This window comes from Poecilia reticulata, linkage group LG16 (genome assembly GCF_000633615.1).
Source record: "Poecilia reticulata strain Guanapo linkage group LG16, Guppy_female_1.0+MT, whole genome shotgun sequence".
Lineage (NCBI taxonomy): Eukaryota > Metazoa > Chordata > Actinopteri > Cyprinodontiformes > Poeciliidae > Poecilia > Poecilia reticulata.
Genome location: NC_024346.1, coordinates 23,682,742 through 23,698,474, shown reverse-complemented (window position 1 = coordinate 23,698,474; position 15,733 = coordinate 23,682,742). Strand labels below are relative to the sequence as shown.

Genomic DNA, 15,733 nt, shown 5'->3' with positions numbered 1-15,733 from the left:
ATTTAAACATAAAATGAACTGAAGGGTTTGCACAAGGTTTTGAAATTTGGACTGACTTCAATGTAAATCTTTTTTTACATTTTTTAAATTTATTTATTTTTTTATCTTAGCTTTATTTTAACCAAGTTAATGCTGCACTCCACTGTTATATGGAGGGGGTTTCATGTCTCCTTTGAAACTAATTATGCAGCTATTGAAGCAAGCGATCCACTTTGTGCCCATCAGTTAAAAAGTCTCCATCAGAATAAAATGCTCATTCGGAGAATGGAAGTCATTTTCGCAGCAGCTTTGTTAAACAACTCCCCTCTGAACCTTCAATTTACTGAATGTCAACCAATTTCTGCTATTCACACATCAGTACAACTTTAGAGTTTGTCCTTTATTGTCCCACTGGAATTTGAGTATGTATGAACAGCCTGGCAGTGCATTGAATGTGGTGCCATTGAAGGTGACCTTTAAATAGAGCGAGTAATGATTGGAAATACCTAGTCGGTTCTCGATTTCTAATACAATATTGATCAGAAAGCTTGTGGACCGGTCTGAATAATTTAACCTTTTGGAGTTGTCAGCACAAGCTGGCTGATCTGAAATGCATAATCCTGATGTCATTTAACTGCTAATGCATAGTGGAGGGGAAAAAATGCAATTGTATATTAAGACACTTAGTGTCATGCTTGCAACGTTTTATTTTTAACTATTTTAGAGGTTGTTTTGCGTCCTCATTCCTCTGGTTTGGTTTGTTCCTTCCCTGAAATTCAGGGCTCCAATTGTTTTATAATCCTGGGGACAGAGGCGATTGTTTTGGTGGTTGAGGGAAAAGCCGACCTCTTCACCTTCTTAGTTCCACTGATCTCACCTGCGTGTCCAACAAAGTTGCTAACTTTATCTTTTTTTCTGTGACAGATAAGCAGCCACAGACCCATTCGACATGTTCCTATTGAAAATCTATTCTTTTTTTTTTTTTAAGAAAACAAAACACTATTCTGGTTTTAAACCCACGATTTGAAGGAATAAACAAAAATAAATCAAATTTACTCCTTGTCTAATATTTTTGCAAATTGTCCTGAAAAGGCTGCCTGTCTTAAGAGCAGAACCATGCGATATTTTAGTTTTTCTTTTTTAATATTTTTGCAAAACAAATTTCTACATTCCTGTTTTTTTTGTTTTTTTCGTCAAGATGAGATGCTGAGTGTGCATTCATGAGAAATAATATGAACTTTTTTGATTTTAGCAAATGGATGCAATGAAAGAGTGAAAAACTTAAAGGGGTTTGAATACTTTCCGTACCCGCTGTGTGTCTCGCTAATGCCACATAATGCATAATCCCACTCATATTGAAATGAACCATCTGTACTCCGTCTGCAAGATACATAGCAAATTTATCTTTAATGCATCACTTGACGCAATATGCATATGATGAAGAACTGCATTGGCTGCACTAAGTGAAGTAATTAATTAACTACCATACATTCAGATTCTCGGACTGCAATATATTTGTGGACACTTGCTGTCTAATGCACCATAGAATGTTTTAGAAGGTAAAGAGGTGGTAAAGTGGTCAAATCAGGCAGCAGATGCCAACAAGGCCTAATAAGAAGGTTTAATTTCTTTTATTTGTGGTTATATGGAGGGTTCAAATTAAATTGTTAGTCATTATATGATTAAAATGCTAACTTATAATTGCCAATGCAGATAATTAACAAAATGCGTGTTTGATTATTTAGTCTGTCCTGTTCTTTTAACGTCACTATGAAATAAATATATCTGTCAAACTTGTTAATCGATCAGTTCACTAATTTAGCCACAGTCTTTGAAAATCATGGAGGATGTAATGATAAAAATTTAAATTAAAGCGTGTGGAGCAATTCTGCATTATTTGGATAGATTTTAATCATGTTTGTGAGTAACTAATATGCAAATTAATTTGCTGCTAGATAAGTTTGAAAATGTTTTACTTCAATTAAACTCACATTTCTAAGAGTTTTAGTCAAATTAAGAAAAATAATTCTTATTCAAATAAGGGAATTGGATTCCTACTGCTCTGTTTTAGCCTTGACCATTTTAATTGGATGCAAGTAAAAAACAATCTTCAGTGTTGTTGGCCCATAAACAGAATAATAGCATACATTTAAAATGTTTGAGTCCAGATTCCTCTTCCTTGTTATACATTTTAGACCTTACAAACTCAGTTAAACTATTACTGATTAATACAGTCCAGTGTGAAGGATGAAACGGATCCCCTCCATCACAACAGATGCATCTTCTGTGTTCCTAAGCAATAAGACTGACCCACAAGCACCTTTGTTTTCTGATGGCATCTGGTTTATCCTCCATGTTCTAAAGAAAAACATAGTTTGTGGTTAAGGCATAACATGTTACTAAAATGGGAAGAAACTTTTTAAATATCTTCTAACAAGATGACATGGAACAGTTTCCCTGACGACCACAGTAAAGATGTTTTGTTAATTGTTATCGACTTTCTCAGGGTTAAAAAGTTAAACTTGCTGGCAAGTTCAACTTGGACATAAACTCGAATTTGTGTCTAGACAATTTTTTTTATCACAAATATTAACTGGAAGTGTTAGTTAGTGTATTAATTCTTAATACAACCCATATAAACATATCAGCCGTTGTTTTATAACTAATTAAAACCATTCAAAATTTTTAGTGTAACATTTTTGATTTCTTGAAAACTTCTCACCGATCCATCCTCCTAACCTTATTTAGCAGATATAATTAGACACAAAAGCAAGCTTAAGAAAGGGGGGGGGGAACCCAAACTGGTAATTTTTTCCCACACCTAAGATTTACCGTCTCACACATATCGACTGGTTTGAAACAGAAGCGAACGGTGCATTGATGACTCCTGTTCTGACTGCATGATTATCCATGCATACAATATTTAAACATACCACACGTATTAGCCATCATATCGATTTAATAAACCAGTTTTAAGCATGCCGTTCTTGGAGGGAGCCGTTCCTTACGCAGTTGGAGGGCCACAGCGGGGAAGCGCTATCCTGTGATTTGGTCTCGAGCCACTGAGTTTTCATGTAGGAAAGCCAAACTCATCACAGCGCCCCTCACTGTTTAACACGACCGGACTGGCACCAGATCAGAATGCAGAAATGACTGGCATTCCCAACCATTGTTCATTTTGAAAAGCTTTTTACTCTTCAGTTCAAATTGCAAAAGTGAGCATCCTGCTTCAGAACGGGCTAAAACTGCGGCTCGCTAATGAAGTGCGCATGCAGCGTCCTCCTTTTGGCAACAGACACCTATCCCTTTAAGGAGATAATGTAATCACAGATATTAGCACGCACCTCAAGCAGGTGCAAGATTTTAATATGGGTAGTGTCACAGATAGTTGAGGCATATGAAAATAGCACCCCATAAATCATCATCAGCCTGCGTTTGCGTAATTATGCGCATGCCCGTGGTTACTTGCAGTGCATGTTTGCATTTTAATGTGATTAAGGTGTTAGCGGTGGAAGGAGGCTGACGCTAAGCTGAGATGATCCAGAGCTGTCTTTAGGATGTGCATATTTTTTGAGAGATGTGGGACAAGGGGTTAATTTTCATGCAGCAGTGCGGTCGTTTAGTTTCTCTTTCCTGTGTGGACTCTGGCCAAACGATTTATACGTCTGACATTTTGCTCATAGTTTGAGTTGATATTAAAAGAGCAGGAGTCAGAACAATTGTGCAATATGCTTGCACTGCAGTATATTCTTGTGCCTACAAAAAAGGGACAGGAAGCATAGCAGCTTTTACTGCACACTTATCTTGCTCGTCTTTAGTAAACTAAGGATGAGGAGTAGATATTGATTAGGAATGCTAAGTAATGGGAGTAATAGAAATGCTATTTTGTTTCTTTACAGATTGCAGAAAAATAACGTCAAGTTGCAAGTCTGCCTTTCTTGAACATTCTACCAAAATGAACACAATTTCAATGAGAAAAGTGCTATAAAGTGCTTTTGCTAGGACTTTAGCCTATTGCTAGGATCTTTGGAAAATTGCACCTAATGCAATTTTCAATTAGCTGTCAATTTGCTTTTTGACTGTCAATTAGCTTTTTATGGTAATAATGCTACTAGTAATCACTAGTTCTTACAACCTTAACATCAACAATGTATTAAGAAACTCACAGCCTCATTTTATTCGCTCTTTATCGTAGGTTGTGTTATGTAAGTTTAACGTTGCAACTAAGTTTCTATGGCGACACTATTTAGTCAAAACTTTTTCATAGCCACTAGTAAAAAACGGAGTTTGAACTGATAGCATAATCAGAAATAAAATGAAGAGAATTGCTACTTCATGCTGAAAAGTTGAAATTAGGCTTGTTTAATATGCATGTCCTGGGGAGATCCATGTTTAGTCTGTCTCTATTACAAGACTAGAGATTAAATATTGTTGGTTATTTGATCCAAGATGTCTTTGAAATATGAGAAGAGAGACGTTTAGCAAACTAGCGGTGTCAGGTTGGAAGCTCGGTTAGCTGGAAATTCATGACTTTGGGCAGAATAAAGCTTCCAGCTCTGCATCAATATTTTGTAACCTTTTGGAGTTCTTTTTCCATATTTCTTTAGTTTTGGGTTTTCTCTTTGATTTCCGACTTTGTTCCCGCAAGAGTTTTTTTTTCCCCAAATATGTTTATGAAGCGAAACGTAACTTTCCCAGACATCTAACTTAGACTTAGACTTCAATCAATGACTATTTATGTTACGTGGAGAAATGTAGGATCTAAAATAACCTAAATAAAAAAATCTGACCTAACAGCATGATGAAATCCATCCAGTTCAGAAAGCTCTGACCTTTGTCTCTAAACTAGTGGGTTTAGATCATCCCACTCTTTTTTTTTTTTTTTACTTTGTTAGATTCCTTCCAGAGAAAGTTTAAGGGGGAAAAAATGGCAGTGGATTGCATGAAGCATCTATCTGTCAACAACAAATCTATCTGACAAAGCACTGAACCAGTTACTGAATGAAAAAGAAAATCTCCTGCTGGCAGTACGGGAACCTTGTTAGCCTGAATTTTGATATTTTGGCTACAAAACAAAAGAAAAGTTTGGAACATAGCAGCAGGGATTTTTTTCTCCTGGCTGTGATTACGGAAGAATCCATCTGTCATGTAAGGTAAACTTCTGCTCCTGTCGAGCCAAAACAAACAAAATTTGTTGCCAAGAAGCATAGCACTGTAGCCCCAATAACTCTGGAAGAGATAGCTGTGGGTTTGTAACCCTGATGACAAAAAATAAAATAAAAACAGTGTTACCTCTGCAAATTCCCCCAAACCTACACAAAGACGGGTCATCCTGCTAGAATTTGTCAAACGGAGGTAGGAATATGTGTTTTCACAGTAACATGCTGCATTGTGTTTCACCCAAAACCTTCATAAATGAAACAACGTAATTCAACAGAAGAAAACATAAGAGGGATTCAAGCTATAAGCAGAGCCCTGCAGCCTTGTCAAGGTTGAACTCAAGGTGCAAGGTAGAGAGACGTACTGTTCCTAAAAATCGGACGGGAGACGACTGGCATTCTGTTTTGATGTTCTTCTTTTTTCCCCTCTCTCTGACATTTCTCTGTCTGAGAACGACACATGCACTGTAAAACCTTTTTTTAAGCCTCACTCAAGCTAACAAAGAGACTATTGGAGCCAATCCATTTTACTATGTAGACCCCAGACTCGATCAAATGTGAATCTCTCTAAATCGGAGAGATTCACAAGGTGGTTGAGGCTCAGCAGGCAGCAGCTGTTATTCCGGGGAAATGCATCCATCTATCCTGACATTTCACTGACACTGACCTGAAAATGGGTTCATACTGTCAAAGGAAATGTTTTTTTTAGTAAAATTAGGTTGCATTAGTATTGTCAAAGTAGGTAAAAAGCATTTATGAAACACTTTTGAAAACCACAAAGTCACTTTACTGGACCAAAAACATGGAGGACATGGACGTTTAGAAACAAACATAAACCAACAGTAGTCACATCATAGAAAATAATAATAATAATAAAAAACAACAAAGAAGAAGTTTTAAATCAAGGTTTTGATTAAAATTGGTTTACGTTTTCCCTGGTATGACACACATTTGTTTTATAAAACATAAGAACCATGTTTAAAATTTTTAACTCTATCCCTAAAGACACATAAAAAATCTTTTTTAGTTCTACTAAATTATTTTTAAATGCTTCCTTACATCTTTGCTTTCTCTGACTCCAGTTTTCAACTTACTGATACTGAAAACGACAAATGTTAGGTTGTCTTCATTCGGGAACAGCTTCCACTCTGATGAGTGTTGTTGTCATTGTGACCTGGTAACACTTGGTACCGTGCTTTTTATGTTTGAGTTTTCGAAAAGTCTTATCGCTCTTTTTAATTACTTTTTTTGTTTAAATAGATGAATGGCAATTTAAAATGCAACTAAAACCCAAATTATTCATTCCCCCAGCAGATTGAGTTTCAAAGTTAAATGTAAATTTACCCATTTGGAGCAGGTCAGCCACAGTTCAGACTTGAATCTGACAAAAAATATAATATTTTCTTATTTTATACGCGACACACATTTTATCCATGGTGCTTATGAGAAAGCTGCTGAGTCATACATCCCCATGATCCCGCTGGATCGATTTGCGTGATGTTAATCACAAAGTAAGTAGTGAAGTGGGATTTGTGACGGCATGTTTATTGTGAATTTATGGTCTGAAAGACTCTTATTATGCCTGAAAAAGAAGCAAACATTCAACTCATAACCAAATATTTATCTAATGCTGTATTTATGAGGTGCAACACGCTGCGGCTGTAGTTATAAAGTCTCTATATGCTTGGAAAATCTCTTTAAATTAAAGCTTAATGGAACTTGTCAATAGAGATGAGGGACACGTCTCGGCTCTCGCTGATGTTTCTCACAAATTTTGTCGGGCGAGACAAAAAACCCGGCCTGACACGGTTTGTCATCTCATTCCAGCAACCACTTGGAGAAGAGTCTTCAGCTTCTGATGGACAGGGTGGACGACCTGAACCAAGACATTGTCAAATATAACACCTACAGCCGCAACCTGAGCAAGCAGCAGCAGCAGAAGCACCAGGTAACTCCTGCAAGCAAACTCACACACGGCGAGGCTTTCAGGGAAGCAAAGTGCCCACACCACCCACACAGTGAGCCGGCAGGAGCAGCAGGCGCATCAGCGTACCAGCATGCACATAGAGACTCTTTCGCTCAACTATCACACGTATTCGCAAACAGATGCACCCACAGTCCCATTCTTAGCAGGAGCACAGCAGGTTTGTGTCTGTAGGATGTGGACACAGCCAAAGTGAAGCTGTAATCACGGCAGGAAAGATGCAAATCCCCAGATCTGAACATCTCGTTGTGAGTGTTGCATAATTGCGCTTATTGACATCTGTGTTGAGTAAGCATCAGTTTTTACACCAATTAACAGCAACAAAGATCAACACTTCTTTTTTTAATTTATTTATTTATTTTTAGATATTTTTATCTGCTATGAAGCCAAGGTCTGTTGTTTCGACACATTAAAGTAGCTGACAGGATATCACTTCAAACTCAGCCATTTAAAATGTGTTAGTCCGCTGAGAGCAGGATTTTAAAAAAAAGGCAAGATGTCTAACTTTTTCCAGACAAATGAGCACCACCATGACAGCTTTTCAGAGCTGTGAACTCCCCTTCAATGTGACAAAGAGAGATATTTCTCTGAAGACTCTTATTAGCGTAATAAACTAAATGAGTGTAGAAGAAGCAAAGCGCCAGCAATGCAAGTAAAGGCCAGGCGACGGCAAACGGTCGTCACGAATCATTTCTGTTACCTTGAGTTTAGTCTGATAAGGTCGCATTGACTTGTTGTAGCTGTCATAATGCAAACATCCCTCTTCCCACTGTAGTTACTCATGTGTGTCCACAGCAGAAGGTTAAATACTGCAGGTGAGGTTCAGAAATCATTAAGAGCAAGGAGAATTTTTTGGGTGCAGGGCTGTGCAAAAGTATTCATTCCCCCAGTACTTTTTATGTTGTTTACAACAACAATATTCAATGTACGTTATGTGGCAGACCAGCACAGAGTAGGAATTAACTGTCAAGTAGAAGAAACTGAGTAGACTTTTTTTACATATACAAATCTGAAAAGTGTGGCATGCATGTTTATTGTTTGGAAAACCTATTGCGGGTCTGACTGCGTGATTTTACTTTATCATCTAATTTATATATTACACAGTTCTTTAAAACAAATTTCACCTTAAAAAAATTAAAAGTAATTTTTTTATGCAAGACATTTTCTGCATCCTACAAAATTAGATGCAACACTTTAAAGAACGAAGCGTGTGTTTAGTGTCACCTTAAGCATGTCAAAAGAGTAAACTCACAGATATGCAGGATCTACATTTGCATTTATTTAAAACTAGTAATGATATTAATAATGATAAAAACTAATAATACTAATAAAATAATAGTAATTTTAATTAACTGTAAAATAATTTGTATTTATTGGATGTGTTTTTCAGGAATTTTATTTATTTAGATACAATATTTACCCAATTAAATGTGATTAAAGTCAAACGGAGTATACCTTATTTGGGTTCCTGAATACGTCTGCACATTAATACCTACAGGCAGCATGTATGGAAAGGGTAGGAACTTGTAACAGACAAATTGTTGTCTGTTACAAGTTCAGAAAGCATTTAGGACTTGGAAAAAATATATTTCAATCTCTTTTTTTTTGTGCTCATCCTCAGCTTCGAGGAGTCTCTGCCCCTTCTCCACTTTGCTGCTGCGGTTCATAATGAATCTCACCAAGAGGCCAGACCTTCCATATAATCTCTTAACTTGACGTACTTTCATACTTTAGACCACTCTAACCTTTGAAAACTTTTCTCTTTAGAGAGTAAATGCACACTCTGCCCAACATGTTTGATTTGAAATGGTAGCATAGATGGAAACAACTAATGGCTCGAGCCTCACTGGTTTGAAGGTAAAACACGCACATTCTGCTGCAGACTGAAGCTCTGCAGCACAATGGAGGAAAACTGTTGTAACTTTTAGCTAAATAAAAAGATGAAATAATGAAAAAGTTAGCTATACGAGTGATACGGTGAAATCTATTGGGTAACTGAATTCTTCTCGAATACAAATCTTGTTGTTCAAGATTAAAACCATGTATTCATGTCTTTCCACTTTTCCGCACGCCTGTCCAAAAACTACGTTCACGTTTCAATTTGTAGAATGACAAAAGGCGGAAACAGTTTCAGGAGAACGAAGACTGCTAAAAGGCTCTCCGCAAAAGCCAAGCTTGCTTTGAGCAGAAGGTGCAGCCACATCACAGCTCCGACTTGGCTTAAAAGCAGGAGCGAACGCAATTTCAGAAAAAGTAAATTCACTAATGGAGTGACAACATGCGCACACACACACACACACACACACACACACACACACACACACACACACACACACACACACACACAGTCTGGGTGCACATAGTGCCATCTGCAGCTACAACCTCCGCCAGTTGCATCATAAACATCTGGCAGCAAATGGAAGCCGCCAGCGTCACGCGGCAACGTGCAAACATTGTTCGAGGAAGTGGGAGCATAGCAGCTCACTGTGACTCACTGGTTTGTGCACAAACATACACCTACGTCGGAACGGCTACATTATTCAGTCATTAGTCTGTGGAAGTGGAAGCGAGAAAATGTCTGAGGTATTAATGTTGATCCGGGCTGAGTCACCGCCATCGTTTTATCATCAAGTAGGGAGATAAAGTTACAGCCAGCTTCTCGCCAAACCAGGCAGTCGGATAAAACGGGGATCCGTAACTATAGGCAGAAGTTTACGAACCCCCAAGAGGAAGCAAATGCGTTTCATCCTCGCACTTTTAGAGCATTTGAATCCATCATTCTCCATGTTTCTCGTCTTATCAGTCTCCCAAGCTTTTCTTCTTTCACTCTTGCACCCAGACTCGTATACAATATCACACAGACAAGCCCTTCTTTTATAGTGTCAGCTTTTACACATTTCACACGGTACCCTATTATGAACCAATAAAGCACACAGGGAACAGGAAAGTGAGCTTCTATTAAACCTCTCAGACATCTACGCTGCATGCCCCTTGTAATCTTGTGCTATTGACCCTGCTGCTTCCCGGACAAATGGAACCTTATTAATCATCATAGAAAGTTGCAAAAAGCCATTGCACTGAGGGGGCTCCATTTTTCTCCCGTAGCCTTCTGTATTTGGTAAATAACAAGATTCCTCGGCATGCGCGATCCGCAGCCAAGTTGGGTCCTTTTGTTGCCGGGAACGTGCGGCTCGCTCTGTTCTGATTCATTCGCATCCAAAGGAGCCTGCGCCACACTTTGCTGTCGATTAGGTATGCTGCAGTGTTTTAATCCGCTGAACTGAGGAAGCATAAATTGTGCCTAATAGAAGATTTCAGCGACAATTAAAAGATTTACCAAACCCGAGGAATTTTTATTTTTTAAGAAACGCGTACAAGGCGAACCAGAGCAGCTGAAGAAGAAAGCTTTGCCAAAGAGAGGTCGTAAAAAGTTCATCGGTTGAATCTGCCGTGACGTCTGGGTTGTTGTGCCAAAAGGAAGGTGGGAAACCAGCGGGAGGATGTGTCGGCAGTCTGAAGGGGAGGTTGTTGGTGTAAAAGCAGAACACAGACGATGTGTGCTGAAATGAATTTTTGAACAGAAAAGACCTGGGCCAAAGGTGAGCGGAGGGTAATTGGGCTTAATCTAAATTGTGGCTGATGTAAACATGCCCTTTGAGATGATCAGGGATACGATATTCACCTAATTCGTAAGCAGCTGTTGCTAGAAGAGAACTCAAAATATTCTTGTTCGAACCAAAAGCCCGTTTTTAAGAAGTAAACCTGAGATTGATGCATGTAATATACCCGAGGTCAGCAACCTTTATGAATTAAAGAAACATTATGCTTTCAGGCCAGCCAAAAAAATAAATAAATAAAGACTTAGGGTCACAAATGTCAACATGACCTTTTGAAAAAAGAAAAAAAAACATATTAATTTAAATAAATATCTTTAGAAAATTTTTTATTTTAAAGAAGTATCAATTTATCTCTATTTTTAGAACTAAAATAAAAATAACATTTTGTAAGAAGAGTATGGATATTTTTTTCTGTTGCATGGAAAATAATGAAGTGATGGAAAAGCACATAGATTCTAGTGTGACAAGAAAAACAGATCTGAAATCTTCCAGTGTCTTTTTTTGTGAAAATTTAATGCAAATATTTGCAGGGGGAAAAAAACTGTTAAAACCCTGCATATGTTATTACATCTATATTTGGAAGAATAGCTGGTTCTTTTTATGTTTCAGCCAAAGTTACTAAGAGCCACTGTGGTCGGTCCAATGAGCCACATGCAGCTCCGGAGCCGCAGGTTGTAGACCCCTGCATTAAACAATGAATTTGTAGAAGTTACTAAATGACTTCTGCTCTTCTTTCTGTGTCCAACTCAAATTCATAAGATGTTAATTTTCTGCTGTATAATTCAATCTGGATGCTAATTGTAACTTGAAAGCTGACATTGGCTGCAGTCTGAACAAGACGATCAGAGGCTCTCTCAGCTGCAAGAGGGCATTCTGACTGGGCGAGCTGACCTAAAGGGAATGCACGAAACGCGGTGTGCTTTGAGAACGAAGCTGTAAACCAAGCATGGTTTAGATCTGTCCCCCCCATTCCCAATAATAAGAAATAAAAAAATGCACCACTGTTTTTACCTTCTGCATGTGGTGTTAAAAAGTGTTTGCCCCTTTCCCAATTTTCTGTCTTTTTGCACGTTTGTGACATTTCAGTGTTTCAGGTCATCAAACCAACTTAAGTAATAGTCAAAGGCAACACAAGTAAACACAAAATGTAGTTTTTAAACAAAGATGTTTATTACTAAGGCAGACGCCTGCATGAGGAAGTTCAAGTCAACCGTTTTGTTTTGCCTTTGTTCATTAGGAGGAGCTTATTGAAACCAGAAAATCTTCAAATTAAAGAAATTATTTTCAAATTTTTTAGATGAACAGACTGTAGCACTGCCGGTCAGATTAAATCATTCTTGACGGATGTAACAGGCTGAACATGGGATTATATCTCATGTCTTTGCTGTGTTTGTATTTGTACTACTTAAACCACCGGCGAGACCGAGGAAAATTAGTTACTTTTGTATTCCTTAGACAACATTTATTAAAATGCTCCACACATAAGTATTTAAATATGTTGGTGTTATAATTCATTCTAATGATTTTTCACGATCCTATTTATTTATTTGTGTCCTATGCGCAGTGCGCTATGCATGTGGGCTCTTCTCTAACCACTTCAGGCCAATTGAATTGCATAAAATATGCCAGGTAATGACTACTGATCAAACTGAGATAGTTGGTAGTTATGGACTCTCACAAGCAGATTTCCTTACAGCAGGACTACTTCTCGATCGGAGAAAATTACTTGAAATTATTGGTCATTAAAGCAGGTACAAAGTGTCCTAAACCTAAAGGGGAAAAAGTGGTTAAGTAGGTAAAATGGCATCCATCCATTAGCCAGTGTAGCACTTCGTTACCATGGGGACCTGACATAGAATGGTAGATGGAAATTTTTACTGGCCAAGAAGTCATCATAATCTGATTTCCTCCTGCTGCCTGGGCATCGAGAGACATGGCAGATGCCATTTGAAATTGTAAAATCTGAAGGAAGACTCTACCATCTTGATATGATTTTAACAATAGAAACCAGATCATATTTTACTGAGGGTTTTTTTTTTTTTTTTTTTTTTTTTTAGAAAAGGGGGTAACAATAATAAATTACTGTTTACCTAGTTGCTTCAGCACTATAGAAACATTCCAAAACAGTCTGCAGACTGATAAAACTGAGAACATGCCATCATGCCCAGCAGGTGCTTAAATGCTTCTAAATTAACAGAAAGATGTAAACACTACAAAATGCAAGGAAAGATGCTGGAAGATGATTGCTTTTCATCATCAGATATGAAGCATAAACTAACAAGAGGCTCCAGTCGTTTCGTCAATGACTTGGTCAATGTGCTCTTTGCAGAGCAGATTGGGTGAAAAGGCACTGAGGGCGTCTCCTTTGTTTTGCTGACATGAACACATGTCAGCAAAACACATGTCGTTCGGTATTAGCGCCGGGCTTTTTGAAACTTTAATTTCCAGTAACGTGTCGACACTTCTCGGGAACTGTAAAAGCAATTATGCGCAGGATAAGGGAGGAAGACGTGCAAAAAGTTTTTGCACATTTCCATTTCAGTGACGCAGTCGTGCTGTGCCACACAGAGAGGAGGAGGAAATAAAAGATCAAAAATGTTTCTGTGTTTATCTGATGAACCTGTACAGGTGCATTGTGGGATGTTTGGTTGAAAGTACTCGACTTGCTTGAACCCCAGCTACTTCCTCTGTCTGCTCCAACCTTCCTCCTCTTCGCCTTCATCTTGCCAAATTAACAAGGCTTTTAGAATCTCCGGAGACGTGGCACCTCGCTGATTTACCGACTGTCAGCCCGCCACAAATCACTCCATTCCTGTTAGCACGTATAACTCTTCTGTCTCTGTCTCCCCATCTCTGCTTTCATCACTCTGTTTTTTGACTTTTCTTACTTTGTGCTCTCCCACTTTACGCCTCCCGCTACTTTTTTTTTTCCTCCTTCTACAGCTCTCCGCTTCCTTACCTGCTACGTTTATTTTATTATTTCTTCCGGTACTCCCACATCTTCTTTTCGTCATCTCATGCTTCTCCCCCTCCCCCCAACCTCCTGATCCCGCTACACCTGCCCCCACTAATCCGCTCCTTTGTGGGCCCCTCTCTGCAGTACCTCCAGAGGCGGCAGCAGGAGAACACCCAGCGACAGAGCAGAGGGGAGCCCCCGCTACCGGAGGAGGACATCAGCAAGTTGTTCAAGCCCCCCCAGGCACCACCGCGCATGGATACACTGCTCATTGCAGGTACGCACACACACACACACCAACACTGAAGACTTTTGTCACCGGCATCAGAGGACCACCCCCACCTCTCCTCTCTAAATTCCATCAGCCGCCTCTGCTCTGCTCGCAGCAGCTCAGGTTCTGTTTAGCAATTATCTCTGCCATTATCTTAAAATTAACATTAATTTAAAGTTTATTGGCTGAGTCTCCAGCTCAACCGCCCCTTTTTTTTCCCTGCTGTTTGACGCCTTTCAGCTCTCCCCCCCTCCCAACAACAATCTGATCCAACCGTTTACTCCGTTCACTGCTAATTTGTTGTTGTGCTGCTTTTTTTTTTTTCTCTTCCCCTCCTCCGCATGTTTGTGTTTGTACAAATGCTCATGTGTGTTTATGTACATATGCTTCCGGGGTGTATGCGTTTACGTGTGTGTGCGTATGTTTACGTGTGTGTGTGTATGGGGGCGTGTGAATGCATGTGGCAATCCTCCAACAGGGCAAATTAACAACTACTGCCAGAACGTGAAGGAATTCACCTCGCAGAACCTCGGGAAGCTGTTCATGGCCGAGGCGCTCCAAGGCCACAACTAGAGGAGAGACGAGAGCGAAGACGGCGATAGACAAAAAGCCACCTCGCCGCCAGCTGCAGGAGCATCACTCATCTTTTATTCTGTCAGCAGAAATCTCCAGTTTTTTTATGCTTACATCTGGGCGAAAACTGTGTCTGACACGTTGTTTTGTTTCAAATAAAATCCTGCATCTCTACGTTTCCTGCCTCCTTGTGTGTTGTCACAATAAACCATCCTCTTCTAATTGGACCGACAGCAAATTGTAGAACTCAAACCTCGGGGATAGCTCTGCGTATGGCTGTTTTCCTCCAGAATGTTGACATGCTAAGCTGGAGCTCCAAAATAATTACACAGGAACATTGAAGTTGCTGTTGTTGTTGTTGCTGGGTGCTTTTTGTCTGCTGCTCAAACTTTACGAAGGTGGAATCAGTCTGTTGTGCTGCCTCCTCGTGTGGGAACAGCAGATGCCTTATAAAAAGAACGGAGGCAGAAGCATGAGTCAAAGTTGAGTGTTATTTCCAAAAGAAGTTTTAGTTGAGGCAAAGACTTTAATGGGAAAACTCCATAAATTATTAAACAGGGCAATGTCTTCACAAATGGCCGACAGGGGAACTTGTGCAACCTTGTGGAATAAGTCATGACTTCCACCATTAGTCTGTAATCTCCACTACTATATCTATCTATATATATATATATATATATAATTTTTTTTTTTAAATCCTAGACTATTTTTGTGACATGTTTCTATGAAAATCTGACCTCCAATTTTAGACATTTTGCTTCAGTTTTATTGGTTTATGAAATCCATTCCACTCTCAATAAAATCCAAGTCTGGAGAGTTTATTGGCCACGAACCCAAAATTTCAGTGTTTTGTTTTTATCGCCAATTTGTTCTCGAGTTGTTGGCCAAAGTTCCTCTGCATTGCAGTGCCTTTTGGACAACATTGTGAGTGAGTCCACTGTCTCAGACAAGAGTTTATCCCAAACTTAGGATTTCAGGAAGCTTCACTGTTGGCTTAACATGAGACTCATAGCGTTCCTTACGCTTCTTTATTTTTTTTTCTGTCCCAAACTGTCTGAATGAGGATTCAACAGAGGACATAGCCCTAAAACACTCCTTATGCAGAATGTCAGTGTGTTTTATTGTACACTGACGGTGTGACTTTCTTAAAACGAGGCCAAGATCCACATCTAAACCTGCCTGCTGCCATTCCTG

The 15,733-nt window shown here is 39.1% G+C and overlaps 1 protein-coding gene across 1 annotated transcript in view; it reads left to right on the top strand.

Moving 5' to 3' along the window:
• Positions 1-14,713, top strand: part of LOC103478348 (eukaryotic translation initiation factor 3 subunit H) — a 34,066-nt gene extending 19,353 nt beyond the window's left edge. Inside the window, exons 4-6 of the mRNA XM_008432112.1 lie at positions 6,966-7,086; positions 13,840-13,972; positions 14,445-14,713. Coding sequence (XP_008430334.1) covers positions 6,966-7,086; positions 13,840-13,972; positions 14,445-14,539 — 349 coding nt within the window. The 3' untranslated portion in view covers positions 14,540-14,713. The remainder of the gene's footprint in view (positions 1-6,965; positions 7,087-13,839; positions 13,973-14,444) is intronic.
• The last annotated feature ends 1,020 nt before the right edge of the window (positions 14,714-15,733 follow it).